Here is a 24,133-nt window from a genome sequence, read left to right as displayed (position 1 = left end):
CGGCGTTGGTTTCTGTCCCATTTCATGTTCATTGCGCTGTAAGGCATATTGCATGCTGGCGGGATGAAGGATACAGACGGCATTGCGCTATTCAGTAGCAAGCCAGCGGCCAAGAAGCGGCGGAAGGCGCCCGCAGCCTCCGTGCCGGCTGCTGATGCAGCGGAACAGCATCTGGCAGCATCAGAGGCGCCGCTGGAGCCAGCCGACAATGTGGCGGCGGGGGACCTGGAGCAGGCTGGGGAGCTGACCTTCCGGCAGCTGGGCCTGTCCGAGTGGCTGGACAATGTGTGCTCCAGCCTGGGCATGCGGGAGCCCACGCAGGTGCAGCGCGGCACCATCCCCGCCGTGCTGGCGGGCCGCAACGTCATTGGCGTCGCGCACACCGGCAGCGGCAAGACGGCTGCCTTTGCGCTGCCCATACTGCAAAAGCTGGCCAAGAACCCCTTTGGCGTCTTTGCCCTGGTCCTCACCCCCACCAGGTGGGTGCACAGCCAGCAGGGCAGCCCCTGCATGGGCCTTCGGCGCCGCTTGACGCCACCGCCGGATGTGTTTTGCTTGCCTGCTGGGCAACGATAGCCGGCCAGTAGCAGCTAGCAGAGGCGCCATCGAGGCCACCATGCCACCCAGGCAGCAGCCTGCCAGCCGTCTCTGTACCATTCCGTTGCCGCCGCCCGCCGACGCCGCTCCCATGCCCGCCCGCCTCCCGTGCCCCGTGCCCCGCCTCCTTTGCTGCCTCCCGTAGGGAGCTTGCCTTCCAGCTGGCCGACCAGTTCCGGGCGCTGGGTACCGGCATGTCTCTGAAGGATTGCGTGGTGGTGGGCGGGCTGGACATGACGGCACAAGCAAAGGAGCTCGCGCGGCGGCCGCACGTCGTCATCGCCACGCCCGGCCGCCTGCGCGGCCTGCTGCAGCTGGACGGCGAGCTGGCGAGGGTGTTTGGCAGGGCGCGGTTCCTGGTGCTGGACGAGGCGGACCGGCTGCTGGAGCCCAGCTTTGAGTCTGAGCTGGCGGTGGTGCTGGGCGCGCTGCCCGAGCGGCGCCAGACGCTACTCTTCTCGGCCACCATGACACAGACGCTGGTGGAGCTGCAGAAGCAGCTGCTGCGGGACGCCTACCACTTCCAGGTGGGGCCCGCCCCGCCGGGCTGGCTGCTGTGTGTGTAGCTATGGCGGCGGTGGTGGGGGCATGCGGCTGGGCTGTTGCACGCTGCCGTGCGCACGCCGCATCTGCCGCCGCTCACCACCCTCACAAGTCCTGCCACCATCTTTTCCCACCTACCCACACCCAGCCCCGCTTCAACCCGCCCCCGCTTGCAGGCGTACGAGGGCCTGCAGACGGCGGCGAAGCTGCGCCAGGAGTACCTCTTCCTGCCTGCCAAGGTCAAAGAGGTGTACCTGGTGCACCTGCTGGGGCAGCTGGAGGAGCTGCAGTGCCGCTCGGCCATCATCTTTGCGGGGACGTGCAAGGTGGGCGGGGGGTGGGTAGGTGGGGGGCTGCGCGTACGCGTGCCTCGCTTGGGTGGGTGGGAATGTGCCAGTGTGTGGGGGTGGATGGATGGATGAAGTTGGATTGGAGGTGGAGGCCCTGCCTGCCGTGCCTGCTCGCTCGGCGCATCCCTGCACAACGCACCCAGGCCCGAGCACACACCCAGGCCCGAGGCCCTGGCCCCCCGCCTCGCGCCCCGCGCAGGGCTGCCACCTGCTGTCGCTGCTGCTGGAGGAGCTGGGCATCGCAGCGGCGGCGCTGCACAGCCACAAGCCGCAGCGCGCGCGCCTGGAGGCGCTGCACCGCTTCAAGAGCGGCTCCGTGCCGATCCTGCTGGCCACCGACGTGGCGTCGCGCGGCCTGGACATACCCAGCGTGGACCTGGTGGTCAACTACGACCTGCCGCAGATGGCGCGCGACTATGTGCACAGGTGGGCGTGCTTTGTGTGTGTGTGTGTGTGTGTGTGTGTGTGGCAGGGGTGGTGGTGTGTGGGTGTGAGTGTTTTTTGTTTGTTTGTGCGTGTGTGTGCTTGTTGTGGTTGCTCTAGTCGGTGGCGGTGGCGGGCATGGGTGGGTGGGATGCGGCGGTTGGTGGCACGGCCCGCTGCGCGCAGCTCCCCCGCCCCCTGTCCCCAGCCTGTTCCTTCTGACCCTGCCACCTCGCCCCCACACAACCCCCGCGCCCGCCTCGCTCCCGCAGGGTGGGCCGCACGGCGCGCGCGGGGCGCCGCGGCTGGTCCCTGTCATTTGTGACGCAGTACGACATCGACCTGGTGCAGCAGATCGAGGTGTTGGTGGGGCAGCAGCTGGGCAAGTTCGAGCTGGAGGAGGCGGAGGCGCTCAAGGGCATCACCAAGGTGGGGCGGGCGGGGCGGGGCAGGCATGTCTGCAAGCCTGGGGCCTTCATGTGGCTGCAGGGGAGAAGCAGGGGAGAAGCGTGATGTGATTTGAGGCACGGGACCCTGCTCTGCTGCCACTTCCCTTGTGCAGGTGTATTCCGCCAAGCGTGCCGCCGCGCTGCGCGTGGCGGAGGAGGAGCAGCGCGGGCGAGGCGGCGGCGCCGCGGCGGCCGTGGCGGCGGAGCGCAAGCGCAAGAAGCGCAAGCAGGCGGCCGCAGCCTGAGGGGTGCTGCCTGCTGTTGGGGTGAGCCACGGGCTTTGTAAACCGCAATCCAAAGGAGCGGGCGAAAACAGGACATTGGAAAGTAATAATGACTGACTGACTAAGCAGCAGTCCCAACTCACCTGGAAGCACCAAAGCACCTACTCAGGGGTGTCTCAGGGACAGAACGAGGCTAGGTGACGGTGAGCTTGCAGGCCAGAACTCCCACGAGGACCCGAATGCTGCACTGCCGACTCCCAGGTGCCACGCCCCTTGCAGCCCAACTCTGCAGGGTCATGTCCGGCCTGGAGGAAGAGCCCGGAGCCGAGTTTTTGGCGCGGAGGTTAGCCAGAGCGGCTGCAATCCCTCCTGAGCAGCGCAGCCAGGACGTGGCAATCTTCTTGGAGAGCGAGGAGCTCCTGTCTGAGGCACGGCAGGCGCTGCCGCTCGACAGCCACGGGCGCCCGGCGCTGTCGGCGGCTGCGGCGGCCAGCCCAGCTGTGCGCTACCGCCTGCTGCTAGCCATGGCCAAGGTCGCCCGCTCAGATTGGCTCTGCTTCATGGAGTCGCCTACAATGGTCCTCACTGTGCGCCACGTGGCGGCCTATCAAGAGTGTGTGAACGCTGCAGAGGCGCTGGTGCCGCGCCGCAGCCGCCCGCGCTCAGCACAGGAGTCCTTGTTTGCAGCCCTCCACCTCCCGCTCACCTTCGCTTTGGCCGGCATTAAGACCATGGGTAGAATGCGCAAGGCTATGGCGATCGCAGACGGGCTGGCAGATCCCACCCTCGGCGCCAACCTGCGCCAAGCGCTGCAGCAGCTGCGGCGGTCGTCAGGCGGCCCTTGCCGGGGAGAGCAGCAGGCACCCCTGCTCACCCTGGAGCAGCTGCGCTGCCTACTCGCCCTCCGCGTGATGGACTGGGGAAAGAGGGCGAGGCGCCCGCAGCTGCCAGAGGCTGAGCGAGAGGAGGTGGCTCACGCTGCGGCGCGCAGCATGCGCCTGATACTCGAGCTTGAGCCCAGCAGCCCCCACAGCCACACCGTGGCGGCTGCCGGCAGCATTGGCGGGGCTGCAAAGCTGCGCATGCTGACGCATTACCTGGAAGCCTTTCGGCTGGCACGCCAGCCGCATGCCCGCGACAACCTGTTCACCGTTTTTGGAGCGGCCTGCGCAGTGTGAAGTGCCGTGGAGTTGGGTCGAGATGTGGCGCTTCTGCGCAACCCCACCGTCCGCCGCCTGCTGGAGGAGGCAGCGGAGGCGGCTCCTGAGGCAGAGGCCGCCTTCCGCCGCTGCCAGCGCCTGCTGCCCCATGTTTGGGTGCGGAGACTGGAAGATCTTGTGCAGGCCTGCCGCACCCTCCTGATCAGCCTGCAGGCCTCTCTGCAGCAGCCAGTGGGTCCAGCAGGTGCCGGCACACGTGGCCCAGGCAGCCACAGAGACACACCGGCGGTGCCTGCACACCTCAGCCTGAACGTGGTGGACGTCGGGAGCGAGCAATCATCCAGCAGTGCCGAGCTGGCAGCGCGGCATGAACTGTGCGACGGCTGTGGGCAGCGTGCCCTCGGGATGCGGCGGTGCAGCGCGTGCCGCCAGGCGTGGTACTGCTCGCGAGCCTGCCAGGTGGCTCACCGGCAGCAGCAAAGGCAGACCTGCAACAGCGCCTGACTCCAGATTGGGCCCTGCTCACCACTTCACATGTGCTTTGCTGCTAGTGTGCTCTTGATTGCATGCCTAAATGATGCAATCAGAAAGAATAGCGGTGCTGAATGCTGAGCGACGAGCAGCCGGGGAGTGCGGGCGGTGGCAGGCGGCCTCACGCCGGAGCAAAGTGGTGGCTCTGCTTCTGCGGCCGCGCCAGCCCCGCCTGCCGCTTGAGCTCCTTCTGCTGCCGCATCACGGCGCACACGTCGTACACCCGCCACTCGCAGTCGGGCTCGCTGCGGCAGCAGGCCTCCAGGAAGGCCAGGCTGACGTTCGACAGCTTGGGGTAACGCGCCGCCGCGGGGGCCGGCGCCGGCAGCGCCGCCGCCGCCTCCGTGCCGCTGCCGCTGCCACTGGCAGCGGCGCCGCTGGCGGGCTTGGCGCCGCGGCCGAGGGCGGCGCTCGGCGCCGCCGCCGCCGCTGCTGCGCGGTCGTTGTTGGGCTGGTGCTGCTGCTGGGCGGCCAGCCAGTCGTCCCGGGCAACCTTCCAGTCATCAAACACCTGCACGCGGGCAGCATGCATGTCGCTGCAAGAGCAGAGCAGCTGCAGCGGAGCCCGGTCGGGCGTGCCGGCCACGCCAGCGTCGCTGCCCACTCTAGCAGCACCAGCAGCGGCAGCAGCAACGCCAGCAGCAGCAACGAAAAAGAGCAGCCAGCACACGGGGAAACAGGGTGCCCAGCTGCTGCTCACGTGCACCACACGCCTGCAGCCTCCTCCCAGGCAGGGCTTCGCGCCACACACGCGCCCCCTCTCACCTGCAGCGCCGCCTTGACCCTGTGCTGCCGGCAGTAGTTCTCGATCAGCACCTCCCACATGCGGCGGTGCGACACCGCCACCGCCGCCAGCCCGGCCTTGCCCACCCGCCGCAGCTGCTTGTAGTACTTGGCGGCGCTGCGCAGGTCGCCTGCGGCGGCAAAGGCCTGCACAAGCGCCGCCAGCGCCTCGCCGTCGGGCGTGCGGCCGTGGTTGGACAGCCCACCGCGGCGCGCCGCGGGCGCCGGAAGTGTGTGCAGCTCCCGCCGCCAGGCGCACGCCAGCATGTCATTGTACACCGTCTCCGCCACCTCCAGCTGCGGCAAGTGAGGGGCAGGTGGAGGGAGCAGGTGGGGCAGGGGAGGAGGGCGAGTGGAGGTGGGGCAGGTGGAGGGAGCAGGTGAGGCAGGGGAGGAGGGCGAGGCTATAGTGGAGATGGGGCAGGCGAGGCAGGCGAAGAGGCAAGCAGGCAGGGGAGGGGGAGGGACCTGGGCTGACCGAGCCCGAGCGGAGGGGACGGCACAGCGGGGCGGCGTGTCAGGGCAGGCGGCCGGCGAGCAGCAGCGGCTGGTGCGAGCGGGCATGGAGCTGCAGAGCGGCTGCCGCCGCCACGCCTGCGGGCCCACCTGGTTGGCATGACAGAGGGAGGTGATGAGGGCTGAACCGGAGGCGGCGTCTGCCTCCATGCCCTGAGCCCGCACTGCGGCGCAGCACGGCGGTCGCACGGCATTCGGCAAATGAGGCGCGCGGGGCCCCGGGCAGCCAGCCATGCTGCCGGCAGCGGCCCCTCCACAAGCACCCCGTCACACACAGATCCCACCCCGCCGCAGCCCCGAACGCGTGCAGGCGCCCACACAGACACCCAGCACACACACATAAACACACACACAGCAGCAGCAGTACCAAGCCTCACGTGAGCGGTACAGGTCGTACGATGCGGCGCTGCGGGAGGCCTTGGCGCAGCCGGTGATGAGTGAGAGGTAGGTACGCCTGCTGGGCCGCATGCCCATCGTCTGTGTGTGGGCGTGGGTGTGGGGGAGGCGGGGAGTGGCAGAGGCTAGCTAGTGAGAGGCTGGGCCTGCTGCTGGAGAGGCTGGCACACCCTGCCTGGGGCTGGCACGCCCTGCCTGGGCTGGCACGCCCTGCCGCGCCACTGCCGGCTGGCTTGCGCCCCGCCCCCGCCTACCTGGCACAGGCTCAGCAGGCGCAGCGCTCGGTCCACGTACTTGCCGCACAGCGCGCGGATGAGCGAGTTGAGCGTGTGCTCGTGCAGGCCGCCGCTGGTGGTGGCGCCGCCGTCCACGCTCCTGCCGCCGCCGCCGCCGCCGCCGACGGGCTGGGCGCCAGGGGAGGAGCGGGCCAGGCGCTTGACCAGGTCCACGGCCTCCTCCAGCCGCTCCGCCTCTGTGCACATGCTGATCAGCATGTCGTGCATCTGGTCGCTGGGGGCCACGCCCTGCAGAGTGTGAGCGAGCGAGAGAGCGAGCGAGAGAGTGGGTGAGTGAGAGAGTGAGTGAGTGAGTGAGTGGGAGGGGAGGCAGAGGGCGGCAGGCGGTTCAATACCCGGCCAGAGGACGGACTGGCGGCAGTGGCACGCCAGCCCCGGCGGCACCGGCACCAGCAGCCGATGGTGGGTGGGCTACCCTCCACCACACGCATGCAGCGTGCTTGATTGGTTCAACCACGCTGCCGGCCGCGCAGGGCGAAGCCCCCGCGCCGCACCTCGTCGCAGGCCTGTTTGTAGAGGGCGAAGGCGCGGGTGACGTCCCCGGCCTTCTCGCAGGCCGCTAGCAGGCAGCCGTAGGTGACAGCGCTGGGGGCCAGCCCCTCCCGCCGCATCTCCTCAACCAGCTGGAAAGCAAACTGCGGCGGCAGGCACGGAGGGGAATGCAGAGGCGGGGGGGGTCAGCGGGCAGAAAGGAAGGGGGGGCGGTGGACGGGGCAGGCCGGAAGGTGCAGATGCCAGCAGCAGCAGCAGCAGCAGCAGCAGCAGCAGCAGCAGCAGCAGCAGCAGCAGCAGTGCAGCTGCGCGGATGCAGAACCGGGGCTGCTGGCGCCGCCGTGGCCCTGCCCTCCCCTGCCCACCACTCCCACACCTCACCGCTCTCTCACCACACGCCCTCCCCTCCACTCCCTCACCGCACCCTCACCCCACCCCGCCGCACCTGCGTCCACTGCTTGCCACCCGCCTGCACGCAGGCGTCGATGAGGCTGGTGTAGATCTCCAGGTTGGGGCGCACGCCCAGCTGCGCCATGCCCTCAAACACGCGCCGCGCGCTGGCCGCATCCCGAGCCTTGGCGTAGCAGTGCAGCAGCGCGCCCGCGGTGCGCTCGGTGGGCTCGATGTCTGGCAGGGGGGCGGGGGTGGGGTGGGGGGCAGGGGAGGAGGGGTGGAGGGTAGAGGCATGCGGGGCCGGGGCGGAAGCAGGGGCCCTGCCTCCAGCCGATCTGCCGGCACCCCGCTCCCGGAGTCCCGGGGCGCGGCGTGGCACCGCCGGCACGTGCAGCAGATGCCCAACAGAGAGGGGAGAGAAGAGCGAGCGAGCAAGCGGGCAGGCAAGCAGGCAGGCAAGCAAGCAAGCAACCCAGGCAATCAATCAAGTAGCAAGCAAGCACGCCTCCCACCACCTTGCACCCCACCCCCTTGCCCCCACGCTCTTGCCCCCCCACCCACACCCGCTCACCCGCGTCCACCATGTCCGAGAAGGTGCGCATGGCGGCCTGCACGTTGCCGCCGTGCGCGGCAGCGGCGATGAGGGTGTTGTAGGTGACGACGTCCGGGGCGGGTCCGCGGCGGCGCATGCCGCGGTACACCCCCAGCGACCGCTGCAGCTGGCCGATGGAGCCCAGCAGGTGCAGCAGGGCGTTGTAGGCAACCAACATGTCGCTGCGGGGAGAGGGGAAGGGGAGGGGAGGGGCAGTGAGGAGTGGGGGGCAGGAGGGGGGTGGTGAGGAGGCGAGGAGTGGTTGGGGGAGGATGCCGGAGGAGTGAGGGGCAGGAGGCAGGCACAGAGGAGGCAAGGAGTGGCCGTGGAGGAGGAGTCGAGCGGCGCGTGTGTGTGTGTAGCAGGGGTCGCCGCCGCGCAGCTGGCCTCACCGCTCGTAGTGCGGCCGCGGCTGGGACCTGGCCACACACTCCTGCCAAGAGTCCTGCATCGCGTCCGCAGCCTCCAGCGCCACCTCTACCAGCGCAGGCGAGGCGCCCGGCGCGCAGGCTGCACACGCAGGCAGGCAGGGAGGCGGGCGGGGACGGCAAGCAGGCGTGCTGAGACGTTGGCCTCCGCGGCCCGCGGTTGCCGCCTCGCGGCGCCATGCGCCGGCCAGCTCGAACCGCCCGCTTCGCACGGCACAGCCGGCAGCAGGCCGTCGCCAGCAGCGGCAGGAGCTGCGACGGCAGCAGGCGCCGCACCCGCAAAGAGGGAGGAGTAGAGGTGGGGCGTCTGCCGCACACCGTCCTGCTTCACCGCTGTCCACACATCCACCGCCCGCTCCTGGATGGCCTGCCGCTGGATGAGCGTCAGCAGCGAGGTGTACACCGTATCGTTGGGAGGCCCAAAGCTGCGGCAGGCGGGCGGAGCAGGTTGGGAGTGGTGGTGGTGGTGACGGCGGTGGCGGAAAAGGGGGGACAGACGGGCCAGGACAGGGACGACGCACGGCAGCAGCAGCAGCACACGTGCCGCCCGCGCGCGCACACATGCTCCCACACGCACCTGCGCAGCAGCGCCAGCGCGGCAAACAGGCGGTCGAGCTGGGCGGGGGTGCAGGGGGCGTGGGAGGCTGCCGAGAAGAGGGCCGACACAACATAGTTGTTGGGGGCGACCCCAGCAGCCTCCATCTCGTCCCACGTGCGCAGCAGCCAGGCGGCATCGCCGTGCCGCGCCTTGGCGGCGGCGGTGAAGAGCGCTGCGTAGGTGAAGGTGGTGGGGCGCAGGCCGGCGGCGGCCAGCTCGCGGTACGTGCGTACCGCGTGCGGCAGCAGCCCCGCGGCGGCGGCGGCCTTGATGAGGGAGTTGTAGGTGATGACGTCCCGCTGGATACCCTCCCGCTCCATGATGGATACCACCTGCGGCACCGCAACAGTGGAGCGGGTATGTGGTTGGGTGGGACAGGTGCAGCGCGCCACGGCAGCCTGCACTGAGCAGCGCAGCCGGCGCCACATCTGCCACGCGGCGCCGGGGGCAGCACAGGCGCAGCGCCGGCGGGCAGCTGCGGCAGCCATCTGCCAGCCCTCCTGTTGCTGCTGTTGCCACACTTCCGACCCAAGCCCGTCTGCTGCTGCCCCAGCCCACGCGCGGCCCTGCTGCTGGCCTGCGCACCTCCTGCGCCGCCTCCCAGTTGCCTTGGTTGGCGCAGGCGGAGATGGCGGCGTTGGCCACCTCCACCGTCCTGCACTCGTACTGCTCCCAGGCCCGGCAGAAGACGTCCAGCGCGTCTGCCAGCCGCCCCCCGGCGCCCAGCCCCGCAATGGCTGCCGTGGAGGAGCGTTGGTCTAGCGCCAGACCTGCTGCCTGGCGTGCGGCAAGCACCCGCCTCATGGTCACCAGGTCCCGCCTCTTGTTGGCTTCCTTCATGACCGAAATCCAGGGTGCCACCTCTGGGTGCAGCAGCTGCAGGTACTCGATGGTCTTCTCGGGGCGGCCGCGGTGGAAGCAGGCCTGGATGAAGGCGCGGTTGCGGTCGGGGCCCAGCAGCGGCACGGGCGCGCCGGCCGCCGCCGCCGCCGCCTCGCGCAGCACCGCCAGCCCGCCGTCCAGCTGCCCCGCCCGCAGCGCGGCGTCGAAGCCGACCAGGTGCCGCTGCATGTGCAGGCTGCCCTGCCCCGACTGCTGGTGCGGGGGCCTCCGGTTGTGGCCAGGGGCTCGTGGTGGGGCAGTGCCGCTTGCCCTCCGCTCTATCGCTGCACATGGCACGCCCTGACCACTCCTGCGGGCTGCTCGACTTCGCTGCTGCAGCACATGGGGCTGCAGGCTGAGTGTCAGGCAGCCCGGCAGTCCCGCCGCCGCCATGCCTGCTGCTGCCGCAGTGCAGAATGGATCGCAGGGGACGGTTGTGCGGCGCACAGGCCCCATGCATGACTCTTTGGGCGCCAAACCAGAGCCAAATTCCACGTGGCAAACGAGACACCAGGCGTTCAGCTGATGGCCCTAGGATCTCCCCACCACTTCCCATTTCACATGATGGCTGCCTCCAAAGCCAAAGAGAGAAGGGTGATCGCGGGGTTGGCCTCTGCGCTTGGCCTGGGTGCCGATGAGGACGCATTCACGGTGTTGAAGACAGTGGCGCAGACTCTGGGATGCACGGTTGCGGAGGATGGATCGACGGCCGTGATGGAGGCGAGTTGGCGGAGATATTTCAGTATTGTGATCAAGGCTTGCAGGGGCAGGCGGAGACCCCTCGACGACATCAGGTATTGGATACCTGCGTTCCAGGGCTGAGAGTCGCCCCCGCCGCTGCGCCCGCAGGAGGAGGCGGAGCCGGCAGGGCGCAGCAAGAAGCGGCGGCGGGGCAAGGGCGCCGCCAGCAAGGACTCTGCGGAGGCCTCGGTTGCGCAGAACGACGACGCTGAGAGGGAGGAGGAGGAGGAGGAAGAAGAGGAGGAAGAGGAGGAAGAAGAGGAGGAAGAGGAGGAAGAAGAGGGGGAGGAGGAGGGAGATGGCGATGACGGGAGCGGCAGCGAGCAGGCTGGAGAGGAGGAGGGAGAGGAAGACATGGAGCTGGAGGTGCGCCTGGTGCCCACATTCCACCAGGCTCCACTCAGCTGCCCTGCCCTTGGCTCCGTGCAAGCACTCGGCCAGGCCGGCTGCCGCGGCAGCAGCTTGCTGGTGCCATGCCGGCGAGCATGGCGCTGGCCTGTGGCCTACCTGCGTTGCCCACCGCCTCGCTGTCCTGTGCTCCTAGGCCCCTTCCCCGCCCCTCCATCCCTCCTGCCTCCAGGACTTTGACCTGACCATCGAGCCAGTCAAAGTGGAGGACCCTCGCACACCAGACATGGTGGGTGGCTGAGGGGGAGGTTGGCGGCTGGGGAATGTCGAGTTGGGCCAGGACTTGCTCAGCATGAGGCCGAGCATGCGCAGCTGCAGGCCGCGCCCTGCCGTTTCATGTTCCGCTGCCGCCCGCGCGCCCGCCGCAGGTGTCTGGGGAGGAGATTGAGGATGGGGAGGGCGTGTTCCAGTGGCTGATTGTGCCGGTGGAGGTGGAGACCTTTTTTGAGGTGTGTGACAGGTGTCCAGGTGGCTGGTGGCGGTGGTGGGTGGTGGTGGTGTGTGGCGCTTGGCGATGCGGCTCAGATCTGTGATGGGCTGGCATATCGGCGACCAGCCAAGCCCTCATGTGCTGTCACTGCGCTTCATCCCAGCATGCCGCCGCCTCGCTCTCCGTGCAGGCCATTCAAGACGAGGCGCCGATGCTGGTCACCCGCCCTCAGAACCGTACCTACTTCTCAGGGCTGTTCAGCAAAGACGGTGCGTGCTCCGCCGCTGCCATCACGTCAGGCTGGGAGGCTTGTCTTCCAACACCCAACACGCCTGCTTTCACTGCTGCTGCTGGTGTGGCCGCACCAACCTTGCCGCTCGCTGCTGCCTGAAGCTTGTGCTCGCGTCGGCACTGGCTGGAGCTCGACCGTTGCTGGCTGTCGCCTGCGGTGCAGACATCGACCGGCTGGTACGGGGTGGCGCCATGCAGTACCAGATCAACGTGGATGTGACCAGCTACAGCGCGGGAGGAAAGAAGCGGGCCAACTTCAACTACAACGGCAGCACTGAGCCGGATGAGGAGGCAGGTGGGGCGCCTCACGCCCGCTGCGCTCAGCCCGGCTCCTGTGCCACCAACCGCTGCCTAACGCGGCCCCTGCTCTCCCACGGCGGCTCCCTTTGTGCGTTCGGTTCCATGTCTCCTCTGCCGCTGGGGACGGCTGGAGCCCTTGGTGGCCGCTCGCGCATCCCCTATCCCACCCGGCCGCCCCCCCCCCCCGCTGGTGTGCAGTGCCCGAGATGGCAGATGCCGAGGTGGTGTGGCGGCGGTTTGAGAAGGAGGGCTGCTCCGTGCGCCTGCTGCACCCGCAGCGCTTCTGCGACGGCCTCTGGCGCCTGGTTGCCCGCCTGGAGAGCTTCCTTCAGTGCCCGGTGGGCTGCAACGCCTACCTCACACCAGCCGGCACCCAGGGCTTTGCGCCGCACTGGTGGGGCGGGCCGCTGAGCAGACACTGCTGTGGGATGGTCCCACTGTGCGCCCTGCTCGGCTCCTCTTAACGGGCCCGGCTGCTGGGCATCCGACCGCACCTCTGCCTTGCATCACGTCCATTGTGGCCCCTCTGCCTGACTGTCCCGCAGGGACGACATAGATGCCTTTGTGCTGCAGCTGGAGGGCAAGAAGCGGTGGCGCCTTCACGCACCCACCGACCCAGAGCACGTCCTGCCGCGGTGCGCAGCTGGCTGGCAGAGGGTGGGCAGGGCGCTGCCTCCTCGCCACGCCGCCTCGCCACCATCATCCCACGGCCGCCGCCGGCCCTGCCGGCACCTCTGCTTGTCACCGCCTGTGCGTGTTGGGCCAGGGCTGTGCCAGCCATGCACAGCGAGCAGCGGCATGCTGAGGTTGTGGTACTGCCCCGCATGGCGGTACCGTGCTGCAGGTACAGCAGCCGCGACTTCAGCGAGGAGGAGCTGGGCGAGTGTGTGATGGATGTGGTACTAGAGCCTGGTGACATGCTGTACATGCCGCGCGGTACAGGTGGGCGCTGGGGTGTGGGTGTGGGTGTGGTTGCCGTGTGTGTGGATATGTGGATGTGTGGGGTAGGGCAGGGAGGGGCTGCTGTACTGGCAGCGACTGGTGCATGCAGCTCCTGCTCCAGCCAGGGCCGCCGCGGCGCTCCCGGCTGCCGAGCGTCGCTCTGGCCGCTCGCCCTCAGCCTCCCCACCTTCCAGCCTGCCTCATGCCCGGCCCCTCCACCGCCCCTGCCCCCTCCTGCTGCAGTGCACCAGGCTGAGTCGATGCCAGACAGCCACTCACTCCACATCACAATCTCCGCCAACCAGCAGCGCTCCTGGACGGGTGCGTGCCCGGCCATTGCCACTGCCCACCCTTGTGTGCGCCCGGCTATACTGCTGCTGCTGCTGCAGCTTCGCTGCTGGGGCCTCGCCCCACGCTCTGGCCAGTCAGTGTCATGCTGCCCCTCTCCCCTGCTCCCTTCTCTCCCTGCCTCCTGGCCTGGCCTGCCCGCACACACACACACACACACACACACACACACACCACCACCACCACCACCACACCTCCACCGTCGCCGTCGCTCACGCAGCCACCCACACATCACAACCCCCCCAAAACGCACACACACTCTCCCTCTCTAGTCACACCAAACCCACATGCCACCGCCGCCCACCCCCCTGCAGTGTTTCTGGAGGAGGCGCTGCCCGAGGCGCTGCGCGCGGCGGCCCAGTCCAGGCGTGAGTTGCGCCGCACCCTGCCCCGCGACTACTTCGAGTACATGGGCGTCATGCACGAGCGGCCGGAGGGTGAGCGAGGGCATGGGGCTGGGCCTGGGCAGGAGGGCGTGGGGCAGGCACCAGCGTGGCTGCAGGGCAGGGGGTGCGGGTGCAGGCTCGGGCGTGGCTGCGGGGCCGGGGGGGGGTGCAGGAGCCCGGGCGCCCACGGGAGCAGGGTGGGTGGAGGGTGGGCAAGGCGCAGGGCTGGCCCAGGGCCGGCGCCAGGCTGGCGGCCGTGCGCGCAGCCAGACGTGTGAGCGGGGAGCTGCCGGGGCCTGGGTGCGGCCGTTAGCGGGCATGGCGCGAGGTGGCGGAGGAGTGTGTACCGCCCATCCTCCTCTCGTTTGCCCACCTGCAGTTGCCCACCTGCCAGCCTGCCGGCCCCTCGCCTCACCCCGCCTGCCACCGCCTCGCCCGCCTGTCCACCCACACAGCCTCCCTGCAAGCCCGCACACGACCTGCCTCCCCACCCACCCACCCACCAGCCCTCCCGCCCGCCCGGCTGGCCCGCAGGCGACGGGGGCGAGGAGGACCCGCGGCGCGAGGAGTTCACCCAGCACTGCGCGGAGCTCATTGAGGCAGTGATGCACCACATGCCGCTGGACGGCGTGGCCGACCAGCTGGCGGTGCAGTTCCTGCAGCAGCGCCTGCCGCCACCGCCGCGCAAGGTGGGGGCGGCCGGGGCGGGGGGAGGCTGGGGATGCCGGCTTGGCGGGGCTGGGGGATGCCCGCAAATGACCGCACGGCTGCGGCTGCTGGTGCATTGCTCCAGAGCGTCCTGGCGTGGCCTACGGTACGCCCCCCGTGCCCTGCCCCGACCCGTCGCCGCTGACTTTGCCGCCCGCTTTCGCGTCACCCTCGCCCCTCTTGAGACAGGCCGCCGCCGCCGCCGCCGCGGCCGAGGGCGCCGACGGCGCGGGCGGCTCGGGCGAAGTGGGCCCTGCCACACTGGTCGGCCTGGCGCAGCCGGGCATCGCGCGGTTGGTGATCGACGGCGAGGGCCCCGAGCCCATCGCCGAGGTGCACCACTGCATGGCCAATCGCCGCGACCTGCACGCCCACAAGCCCTCGGACGAGCAGGAGGCGCTGGAGGAGGCTCTGGAGGAGGTGGTGGTGGAGGCTGCAGGGGTGCTGGAGTTCCCCGTGGGCTGCGCTGAGCTGCTGGACATCCTGCTGTCAGCGGGCGGCGGCGGCGAGGGCGTCCCCGAGGCGGTGGCCGTGGGCGAGCTGCCCGCGGCGGAGGACGGGTGCGGCGTGGAGGCGGCCGCGGTGGTCAGGGCGCTGCTGGATGCGCGGGTGCTGGAGGTGAAGGGCTGACGCGGCTGGCATGGCGCGCCGCGCAGCGTGCCGATGGGCCGGTGGGCCGGCTTCTCGCCGCAGCAAGCAACGGCGTGTTGTGATTATTTTCTGGGGACAGAGTTTGGGGTTGCGCGCTGCTGTCGCCAACGTGTGAGCGCTGCGTTCCTGCCGACAGCCGACGCGTAGTGCCGCAGACGTGACAGCATGTGGAGTAGAGATGCAGCTGGTGAGGCGCAGCCTTGGTGCCGCCCTGCGGGAGGAAAGCTGGCGGCGGCGGTGTCGCCATGCAACTGCGATCGCCCCCAGATCCCCTTCAGACGATGCACGTGAATCCTCACCGGCAGCTGGCACACATTGCCACGTGGCCCGTGCTTTTGGCGCCGGGCGTGCAGGGGGTGCCGGCGGTTGGCATTCAGTTGGCGCACGCAGCGCATGCTGCTGGCTGCGCGGAGTGCAGCAGCATTGAAACAAGGTGAAAGTGGACTTCTGGATGGCACCAGGCTGCGTGGTGTGGCCACTCAGCAGGCAGCGGCGGCGGCGGCGGTGCCTTGCACACTCCGCGCCGGGGGCGGCCTGCAGTGCGCGCTGGCAAGCTCAGCACAGCACGGGAGGACGCTCATTGTGGCAGCCCCGGCACGCTCTCAAAGCTGAAGATTGGGTCTTTGGTGCTTCTTGGCATTGGGTGCCGTTCGCCTCAGAAAGCCTTTGCAGACGGGTGGCGCGCCCAACAGCCATCGACGGCAGCAGGTGCGCCCTCGTGGCCTCCTTGTGCCCATGGGGCTGCGATCGCGGTGCCTTCCGCACCATCACCCAACTTTGGCGGCCCTGACGCGCGTCGCGCTGCTCGCTCGCTGTGGCTGCAGGATCGGTGTAGGCAATCCCCTCAATTCAGCCCTGGCTCAGGGCCTGCGCGGCGGCCCGCGTTCCCTCGTGCTTCAAAACTGTGCCCGATGCAGGCTGCGGGCCTTGCTCCTGCCCCAGCAGCAGGCGCAGCAGCGATGCAGCCATTCAGCAGACAACTGCGGCAATGCGGCAGGCCGCGGGGCGGAAGCAGGCAGCCTTGCGCAGCCGCCGCCGCCGCCGGCTCGCAGGCGCCTTCCACGCGCCAGCAGCTATGCAGCGCGGCGGCCCTGGGGCAGCAGTGGGGCCTGCGGCGCGGGCCGCAGCAGCAGCAGGCGCGGCGGCGGCAGCGGCACGTGGTGGTCTCAGACTCTCCGGACCGCAGCCTGGTGCCAGAGGTGCCCATGGCAGGTGACGACCAGGCCTCCACCATTTACACAGCTCTAGCCAACCTAGAAGACAGCGTGGACGACGCGGACGCGGCGGCGGCAGCGGGGGCAGCGGCTGGCGCAGCATCAGGCACGCCGGCGGCCACCGCCGAGGCCGCGGCGGAGCAGCAGGCGGGCGTGCCGCACCGGTGGCGCGTGGTGGGCATGATGGCGCTTTCCTTTGTGCTGTGCAACATGGACAAGGTGCGGCACGGGGGCAGGCAGCGGCGCGGTGGCGACGGGCCCGCAGCCCACCTCACGGCCCTTCTGCTGCCCGCCTGCGCCGTGCTTGCTGCCGTGCCGGCCCGCCGCGCTGCGCTGCCCCTCCAGGACTTGCGCCCTCCCCAGCCGGCTCTCCCAGCCACCACCTCCACATGCACTCGCTCTTCACGCACAGCCACCCACCGCTGCCCGCAGGTCAACATGTCTGTGGCTGTCATCCCCATGGCCAAGGAGCTGGGGTGGACCGCCATGGAGCGCGGCCTCGTCTCCTCCTCCTTCTTCTGGGGCTACTCCCTCACCCAGATCCCCGCGGGCTGGGTGTCCACCAGGTGAAGCGCGGCACAGGGGAAAGGAGCGGCGGGAGTGGGGGCCGAGGAGGCTGCTGGCGCCTGCTGGCGCGGGGTGGGGTGGGGTGGGGTGGCTGGATGCAGGAGCGGGGCAGGGTGCTGGCCGCTGCTGCCGCCATTGCTGCACCTGGGCGGTGTGTTGGCTGGGCCCAGCCTGACCTGCGTGCCACCCGCCAACCGCGCCGCGCCCCCTGCCTCCCCTGGCCCGCAGCATCGGCGGCGCGCGCGTGCTGTTTGCCGGCGTGGCGCTGTGGTCCCTGGGCACGCTCATCGCGCCGCCCGCGGCCAAGCTGGGCCTGGTGGCCCTCTGCGCCACCCGTCTGTTTGTGGGCCTGGGCGAGGGGCTGGCCCCCAGCTCGGCAACCAATGTTATGGCCCGCATCGTGCCGGAGTGAGCGGGGCAGGGCCTGCCACGCCTGCTTGGCTTCCGCTTCCGCTGCCATGCCGGCGCAGCCGCCTGCGTGCCGGCGACTGCTTGGGGCCTGCACGCCGCAGCGCGCTTGCCCGGCGCCTCCGCCTGTGCTCTCCGGCCGCCGCCCCTTTTTCTCCCGTCCGCTGCCCGCCTGCGGGGGCCGGCAAGCGGCTGCCTGACCGCCACGCGCGCCTGGCGGCTGCAGGAGGGAGCGCGCCCGCGCCGTGACCACCGTGTTTGGCGGCCTGGATGTGGGCAGCGCTGTGGGCCTGCTGCTGTGCGGCCCTCTCATCCACTGGTTTGGCTGGCAGTCTGTGTTCTACCTGTTTGCGGTGCTGGGCCTCGTCTGGTGCCTGGCCTGGCCCCTGTTCAAGCCCGAGCAGCAGGACGAAGGTGGGGGCTGGGCGTGTGCGCGTATGCGCGCCGCGGCGGCGCGCGGCATGCGGCGACTGCTTGCCTGCCGCTGCTGCCCTCTCGTTCGCACGTCACCCCAGCTCACGCCGTGTCGCGCACAGCCCGGCAGCCATGCTGCCTGCCTGAGCGCCGCCCCTGCGTTGGCGCCCCCGCAGGCGCGCTGCCGCGCAAGTTCCGCACGCAGCCTGCCACCGCCGCGGAGCACGCGGAGGAGGCGGCAGAGGCGGCGGCGGCCGCGGCTGCGCGGGAGGCCGACAAGCGCAGGCCGGTGCCTTGGGGTGCCTTCCTGCGCAGCTCCCCCGTGTGGGCCATCATCGTGGCGCACTTCTGTTTCAACTGGGGCTACTACACCCTGCTGGCCTGGCTGCCCTCCTACTTCGACATGGCCCTGGGTGAGAGGGCAGGGAGGGGTGGGGAGCTGGAGGGTGGGGCGAGCAGCTGGCCGGCAGCAGGACGGCCTGCTGCTGCTGCTGCCTCCCGACGACGTCCCCGCGTCCCCTCCAGCCCGGCTGGCGCGGCTTTGGAGCCTGGTGGCCTAGCCCTGCCTGTGCCCACACCGACCAGGACGCCCTCGGCGCGCCGCTGCCGCCGCCGCCTCCCGCGCCGCGCAGGGCTGAATGTGGAGAAGAGCTCGCTGCTGACCCTCATCCCCTACGTCTCCATGACCCTGATGACGCCCCTGGTGGGCCCCATCGCCGACGGCCTCGCCAGCAAGCACGGCTGGGCGGTGACGGACGTGCGCAAGCTGTGCCAGGGCATCTCGTTTGCGGGGCCCGCGCTGTGCATGCTGGCGCTGGCCCTGCTGACCCCCGCCACCCCCGGCGCCGGCCCCATCGGCCTCATCGTCGGCGTCATGAGCCTGGCCTTTGCGCTGGGGGCCTGGTCCCGCGCGGGACTGTACTGCAACCATCAGGACCTATCGCCCAAGTATGCCGGCGCGCTGCTGGGTGAGCGCTCGCCCGCTGCCTGGCGCGGCCAGGGGCGCCGCCCGACGCCGCCTGCGGCTCTCCCGCGGCATTGGCTGCGACGGTGTGGGGAGGCGTGGCTGCCGCGGCCAGCGGCAGCGAGGCCCCGTGCCTTGCCCCGGCCCCGCCCACCCACATGCCCTGCCCGTGCCGCCCGCGCAGGGCTGAGCAACACGGCGGGCGCGCTGCCGGGCGTGCTGGGCGTCACCTTTGCTGGCTACCTGTTAGACCAGACCGGCTCCTGGGCGCACGCGCTCTTCTACCCCACAGCCGCATGCCAGCTGCTGGGCCTGGTGGTCTACACCACCTTTGCCAGCAGCCAGCGGCAGGCCTGGGACTGAGCAGCGATGCGCGTCGGCGGCCCGGCCCGGCGGCTCAACCCCCGCGGCACCACCTGCCGCGCAGCTGCGGGCGCCGCCGTGCACCCGCCCTCTGGCTTCACTTGCCCCTTGCTGAGACTGCGGCCACGCTGCGGGGCTGGGAGGCGGGTGCATTGCTGGCCAGGCCCTGTCACCTGCACCCAGCACAGCACCACCACCTGACCGCAGCGCGGCAGTGCATCGCATGTCCCGATTCTTTTCTCTGTTCCTGCTCCACCTCTTCTGCCCCTCGATTCATCTGTATTTGTGAGGCTGGTGCTGGATGGCTGGACCTTCTCCCCACCCTGCAGCAGCAGCCCGCCGCCCTTTCGGAGCCCCTGGCGCACCGCAGCCGCCATGATGGCAGGCTTTCGCTGGTGCCCCTCTGGTGCCTCTCTACCTCTCTTTGTCCTCTTGCTGCCAATTTTGTGCCATTTTTGCTGCTAAGCCTTTGGGAAAGTTTCTTGCTGCTCTTGTTTGTTATTGCCAGCGATCGAGTGTAACACTGGTTTTTCTTCAAGTCAAGAGATGAGGAGTTGGGGATGGGACCTGTACAAAGCAACATGGTATAGGAGAACGTACTTTATCAAAGCTGCAAGAAAAGTGGGCGGACGTGCAACTGCCACAATGAAATTTCATTCATTTGGGAGAAATCAAATCAAATCAATCAAACACGATGGTTGGGCACCGCCGCTTCATGGGGCTGCCAGCCCGTCAGCGGCCGGGTCGTCGCTCGCTGGCTGGGCTGTCTCTTCGCGCCACACCACCACCACGCCCTTCATGTCGCTTGATGCCAGCCGGCTGCCGCACCAGCTCCACGCCACGCCCAGCACCGGAGCGTGGTGGTGGGTAAGCGCCGCCAGCAGGCGCGGCGCCTCTCCCGCCTGGCTCAACCCCACCAGATGCACCCTGCAGTCCTCGCCGCCGGTCGCCAGCACCGCCTGCTGCCGCGCCGCATAGCCCGGCCGAAGCGAGGCCCTGACTTTGGCGGACGCCGGAGCGGTGCGTACCTCCTGTACCGCCTCCAAACGGTACGGCTGCATGAGGCGGGGGGATGCACCAGCGTGGGCAGCATGGGTTGGCACTGTTTTCAAGCCTGGCTCCTGCGTGCGTGTCCCCACCTTCTGGTGCAGCCTGCTGAGCACCACCTCGCCGCTGGACAGCACCAGAAGCACGGCGGCGCCCCCCGCCAGCCCGCTGTGTGCCGCATACTCCAAGCATGCCGGCTCGTGGAAGCGGTTGCGTGAGGGCGGGAGGTGGGCCAGCAGCGCCATGCGCGGTGCTGCGCCGCCGTGCAGGGAGGCGTCGAAAAGGTGCAGGCAGCCGCGGCTGTCGGCGGCAAGCAGCTGGCCGCGGTCGGAGGGCGCCAGAGAGCAGGCGCCCACCCGCGCCATCGGCGCAGCCTGCAGCTCAGCCTTGGCGACCAAGTGGCCTGCAGGCGGGGAGGAGGGGGGAAGTGGAGGCCGGTGACTCAGGCGCAGTGGGCGCAGCGCAGCTTGGCTGCCCTGTGCTTGTTTGTGTTTCCCACTTGTGCCCCTCGCACTTCACCTGTGCTGGCATTGAGGGTGAGCAGCTCGCCGGCCGCCGTGCCCAGCAGCAGCAGGTTTGGGTTGACGGGGTGGAAGGCACAGCAGCCGAGCGGGCCCGACAGGTTGTGCACGCCGCGCACCAGCCGCCCGCAGCCTGCCTCCCACAGGCAGGCGGTGCCGTCCTGGCTGCACGTCAGCAGCGTGGCACCGTCGGGAGACCAAGCCAGGTCAGACACCTTGCCTCGGTGCCGCTCCAGCACCTGTGTGCATGGGGCAGGGAAGCACGCTGAACCAGTGGATGCGCTGCCTCACACACCGCAAAACGCGCTGGCAGGGAAAGAGGCTGAGCCGGCAGGCACCTGTAGCAGGCGCGGCGGCTGCTCCGCGGTCGCCAGGTACACGGCGCCGTCGTCGGCGCCCCAGGCCAGGCGATCCGCCGAGCCGGGGGCAAACTTGAGCACGCTGACGGCACAGCGGGCCACATCGAAGGAGTGGCAATGGACGTATGCCGGAGGGCTGGCAGCCTGCTGCGCATCAGCTGCTGTCGGAGCCATTTGTGCGCCGCCAAACAGCTGCGGCGTGGCGTGCGCCTCCTGTGCGCCCACCGGAGAGGCCGGCAGGCATGCCAGCTCAATGTCCTCGCCTGGCTGATCCTGGAGGTCAGGCTGCGCCCGCAAGCTCTGCTCCTTCTTAAAGCTGCTTCGTGGGCGGTCTACCTGGGCAGCAGGTTTGATCGTCCATACCTGCAGGCGCCAGCGGCAGGCGCCAGTGGGCGGCGGCGGGCGACCCGGGAATGTCCGCCCGGTTGCTCCCCGACGGCGGCCGGCGCCTTCAGGCACACCCGAACCTCTGCACCTGCTTCATGGAGCGAGGCTGGCTGCCGGGCTGTGGCCAAATGATGAGGTTCGATCATGTGGGTCACCTCATTGGAGCTCCCGTGCCCTCCGCAAGCCTTCGGAATCACGATTCGTGATATAGAGGTATAGAGCCGTGGTTCTAATTAAGAGCACCTAAAACTCGGCGACGACGTACCAGCATATCCTCCATGAACCGCTGAAATCAGCCAGTTGATCGAGGCAGATGCAGCTAGCCTGCGTACCTCACAGCTTGCAGAGGCCTCTTGGGTTAATCATAGCGTAACGGGCAACATGACGCCCAGCGGCCTGGCGGCTTCTGCCGGGCGGCGGTGTTTCCCACTACAAGCTACGAAGGACTTAATATTTATTACCCAAAGAATCAAGTGCTGACGCGTCACCTCATCCCCTGGCTCACAGCCCAGCCGTCCCCAGCTGCTGCCGCACCCGCTCCTCCAGCTCCCCCTTCTTGCCGCCCACCGGCCGCCCCACGCTCCTCAGGTACGCCTTGAGCTCCGGGACGGTCAGCTTGCCCAGCGTGCCCGCGCCGTGCATCTGGCCCACCTTGGCGGTGACTGCAGCGGGCGAGCGGCGGTCGGTGAAGTGCGGATGGGTGATGATCACATGAGCTGAACCCATGCGGGAGGGCATGGCGCGGCGGCATTCAACCCTCTCGCCCTACCCGCCACCACAAGGACCACAGCCACGACCCACCTGCCGCCACATCCACGTCGGCTGCCTTGGCGCGAGGCTTGGCGGGCGCCTTTGGCGGCGGCGCCGCCCCCATGCCGCCGCCCTCTGCTGCCGTGGCCGCCCGTGCCTTGTCCTTGCCTGCTGCCTGCTTGTATGCAGATGGCGGCGCGCTGCCGGCACCAGCGGCTGCGGCGGCAGAGGAGGGCGGCATCCCAGGCAGCCCAGCGGCAGCCGAGCTGGCGGGGAGGCTTCCCGTGGCGCCGGCCACAGAGCCGTCCAGGCCTGCGCAGGCTGCCGTGTCGGTCACAGCCTTGGGCCGCTTGGGAGCAGGCGGTGGCTTGGCTGCGGGCGCCCGCTTCTTGCCCGGGGTCGCAGCCACCTTGCCACGTGCGGGGCCAGGGGCACCCGCTGCCTTCTTGAACACTGGCACCGTTGGCTTGCGGCTGCCGCCCACAGCGGCTGCCGCCTGCCGCAGCGCGAATGGCTGCTGTCTGGGCGCTGTGGGCGCTGCTGGCGCTGGCCGCGCGCTGCCGGCAGCGGCAGCAGCTGGCCTCTCCTCCTCGGCCAGCTGCCGCTTGGCCTCCTCGAACGCCGCCTGCAGCTTGGCCCCCGCCACAAAGTTAGGCCGCCTAGGGCGCTGCTGCTGCGTACCCGCCGCACTGCCTGCTGCTGCCGCCGCAAAGGACGCCACATCAAAGGCCTGCCCCAGGGCCAGCCCTCCAGAGGTGCCGCCGCCAGCCTGCCCCTTGCTCAGCTCGGCGTGCTGGCGGGCGGTGATGAATGCCGGCGCCGGCGCCGTCAATGCCGGCTGGGCTGCCTGGTGGCGGCTGCGCGGCTGCAGCGGCGCCCCGCCAGGGAACCACTCGTGCGCCTGAGCGCCCACCTTGAGGCCAGGGCCCAGGAACTTGATGGGGGTGGCGGCCAGGTCGTCTGCGGCAGCACACTCGGGGCAGGCAGCGGCCTTGAAGCTCAGCAGCCAGCCCAGCATGGCATGTCGGCGCCTCCCAGCACATCCCGGGGCCGCCACCCCAGTCATACATTGTCCACACCTGCCCTCAGCAGGAGCCCCGCCTGACGCAAGCCCCACCTCGCAGCCTGGCCAGCGCAGCCTGCACCGTGGGCGCGCTGCGCTTGCTGGCCACGCTGAGCAGGCCCGAGGCGCCCAGCACGCGGCAGTCCGGGTAACGGAAGGTGGGTGCGTCTGGGTTGCAGTCGAGCGCCACCTCCACAAGGCAGTCCACCTGCGGAGGCAGCGGCATGCCGTGGCTGGCCCACAGCGGGCGCAGGCGGGCCAGCGTGGGCTCATCCGCCGGGCGCAGCCGCTGGATGAGCGCCGGGCGCAGGTCAGGCAGCAGCTGGCACTCAGCGCCCGCCAGGCTGGCGCTGCGCTGCGCCAGGCTGGCGCCGGGGCGGCAGGCGGGGTGCCGGAACTCCACCTCCTCTGCAGCAGGCAGGGGCAGGAAGGGCAGGGGTGGTGGCGCGTGGTGGTGTTGAGTATGGGGCAGCTCAAGCCGAGCCAAGCCAAGCCAAGGCAGGGCATAGCCAGTGGCAGCTGCAGCACCCATCACACCCGCAAACACACAGCACCCACCTGCCCTGACCAGCAGGTAGAGCTTGGTCTGCTTGTTGCCTGGCTCAGCATGCACCCGCACGGTCAGCGAGCTGCAAGCCTGGGCCGCCCCATCCTGCGCCGGCTCGAGCAGGCTGGTCCCCAGCAGCCGATCCTCGTCCAACTGCCACCAGCCGCGCGGCAGCAGGCTGGCCAGCAGGCCGCACGCGCACGCCCGCCCCAGCTCAGGCGCTGGCAGCGGCGCCACCGCCACGTGGCTCTTCACATCCCGCAGCACGATGCCGCAGGAGGCCTGGCGCTGGTGCAGCATCCTGAACACGCCCGCCACGTGCGGCTTCAGGGTCACAACCCGCAGCTCCTCCTGGCCCAGCGCGTGAACTGCAAAGGGCGCCGCCGCGCTGTTGAGCGCTCGCACGGCCGCCAGCGCACGGCTGAGCGCCGCAAAGCGCGGCGGCAGCGGCGTGGGCAGCAGGTCGTCGGCCTGCTCCTCGTCCTCCTGGTCAGTCGGTGTGGCTGGAGGCGCCAGGGGCACCTCGATGGTGAAGAACTGCAGGCTGGCGCCCTCCAGGGTGAAGGCCAGCGCAGCCATGGAGCCTCAACAGCCAAGGGGCCAGGTTTTGTCAAATGAACAAATCAGGGGAGCTCATTGAGCCTGCAACAGCTGTGTTCCTTCCTTTCCAA

At 69.8% G+C, this 24,133-nt stretch overlaps 6 protein-coding genes across 6 annotated transcripts; 3 read left to right on the top strand and 3 right to left on the bottom strand.

The window, feature by feature from the left end:
• Window positions 1-303: 303 nt before the first annotated feature.
• CHLNCDRAFT_48551 (hypothetical protein) lies at window positions 304-2,607 on the top strand (the record flags this gene model as incomplete). The annotated part of the gene is made up of 6 exons (XM_005850900.1): window positions 304-479; window positions 743-1,124; window positions 1,317-1,466; window positions 1,690-1,916; window positions 2,186-2,342; window positions 2,476-2,607. 6 exons carry the CDS (start codon window positions 304-306, stop codon window positions 2,605-2,607), a joined length of 1,224 nt encoding a protein of 407 aa, XP_005850962.1.
• Window positions 2,608-4,398: 1,791 nt separating this feature from the next.
• On the bottom strand, window positions 4,399-9,842 carry CHLNCDRAFT_140730 (hypothetical protein; the record flags this gene model as incomplete). The annotated part of the gene is made up of 12 exons (XM_005850613.1): window positions 4,399-4,788; window positions 5,043-5,357; window positions 5,667-5,740; window positions 5,954-6,053; window positions 6,227-6,496; window positions 6,763-6,903; window positions 7,206-7,387; window positions 7,725-7,927; window positions 8,138-8,255; window positions 8,450-8,598; window positions 8,751-9,103; window positions 9,357-9,842. 12 exons carry the CDS (start codon window positions 9,840-9,842, stop codon window positions 4,399-4,401), a joined length of 2,781 nt encoding a protein of 926 aa, XP_005850675.1.
• A 375-nt stretch (window positions 9,843-10,217) lies between these two features.
• CHLNCDRAFT_140729 (hypothetical protein) lies at window positions 10,218-14,837 on the top strand (the record flags this gene model as incomplete). The annotated part of the gene is made up of 13 exons (XM_005850899.1): window positions 10,218-10,304; window positions 10,503-10,760; window positions 10,975-11,031; window positions 11,171-11,251; window positions 11,423-11,501; window positions 11,687-11,818; window positions 12,022-12,217; window positions 12,369-12,458; window positions 12,668-12,765; window positions 13,009-13,086; window positions 13,428-13,550; window positions 14,034-14,188; window positions 14,397-14,837. The coding sequence occupies 13 exons, from the start codon at window positions 10,218-10,220 to the stop codon at window positions 14,835-14,837; spliced, it is 1,875 nt and encodes a 624-aa protein (XP_005850961.1).
• A 1,226-nt stretch (window positions 14,838-16,063) lies between these two features.
• Window positions 16,064-18,788, top strand: CHLNCDRAFT_19459 (hypothetical protein; the record flags this gene model as incomplete). The annotated part of the gene is made up of 7 exons (XM_005850898.1): window positions 16,064-16,291; window positions 16,505-16,638; window positions 16,868-17,047; window positions 17,274-17,482; window positions 17,704-17,874; window positions 18,094-18,429; window positions 18,610-18,788. The coding sequence occupies 7 exons, from the start codon at window positions 16,064-16,066 to the stop codon at window positions 18,786-18,788; spliced, it is 1,437 nt and encodes a 478-aa protein (XP_005850960.1).
• A 713-nt stretch (window positions 18,789-19,501) lies between these two features.
• Window positions 19,502-21,199, bottom strand: CHLNCDRAFT_140727 (hypothetical protein; the record flags this gene model as incomplete). The annotated part of the gene is made up of 5 exons (XM_005850612.1): window positions 19,502-19,843; window positions 19,928-20,238; window positions 20,355-20,595; window positions 20,695-21,078; window positions 21,191-21,199. 5 exons carry the CDS (start codon window positions 21,197-21,199, stop codon window positions 19,502-19,504), a joined length of 1,287 nt encoding a protein of 428 aa, XP_005850674.1.
• Window positions 21,200-21,603: 404 nt separating this feature from the next.
• On the bottom strand, window positions 21,604-24,041 carry CHLNCDRAFT_140726 (hypothetical protein; the record flags this gene model as incomplete). Its single annotated transcript, XM_005850611.1, has 4 exons — window positions 21,604-21,764; window positions 21,904-22,812; window positions 22,970-23,323; window positions 23,474-24,041. 4 exons carry the CDS (start codon window positions 24,039-24,041, stop codon window positions 21,604-21,606), a joined length of 1,992 nt encoding a protein of 663 aa, XP_005850673.1.
• Window positions 24,042-24,133: the final 92 nt, after the last annotated feature.

This window comes from Chlorella variabilis, assembly GCF_000147415.1.
Source record: "Chlorella variabilis unplaced genomic scaffold CHLNCscaffold_3, whole genome shotgun sequence".
Classification (NCBI taxonomy): domain Eukaryota; kingdom Viridiplantae; phylum Chlorophyta; class Trebouxiophyceae; order Chlorellales; family Chlorellaceae; genus Chlorella; species Chlorella variabilis.
Note: the sequence above shows the minus strand (reverse complement) of the source record. Positions and strands in the feature narration are given on the sequence as shown.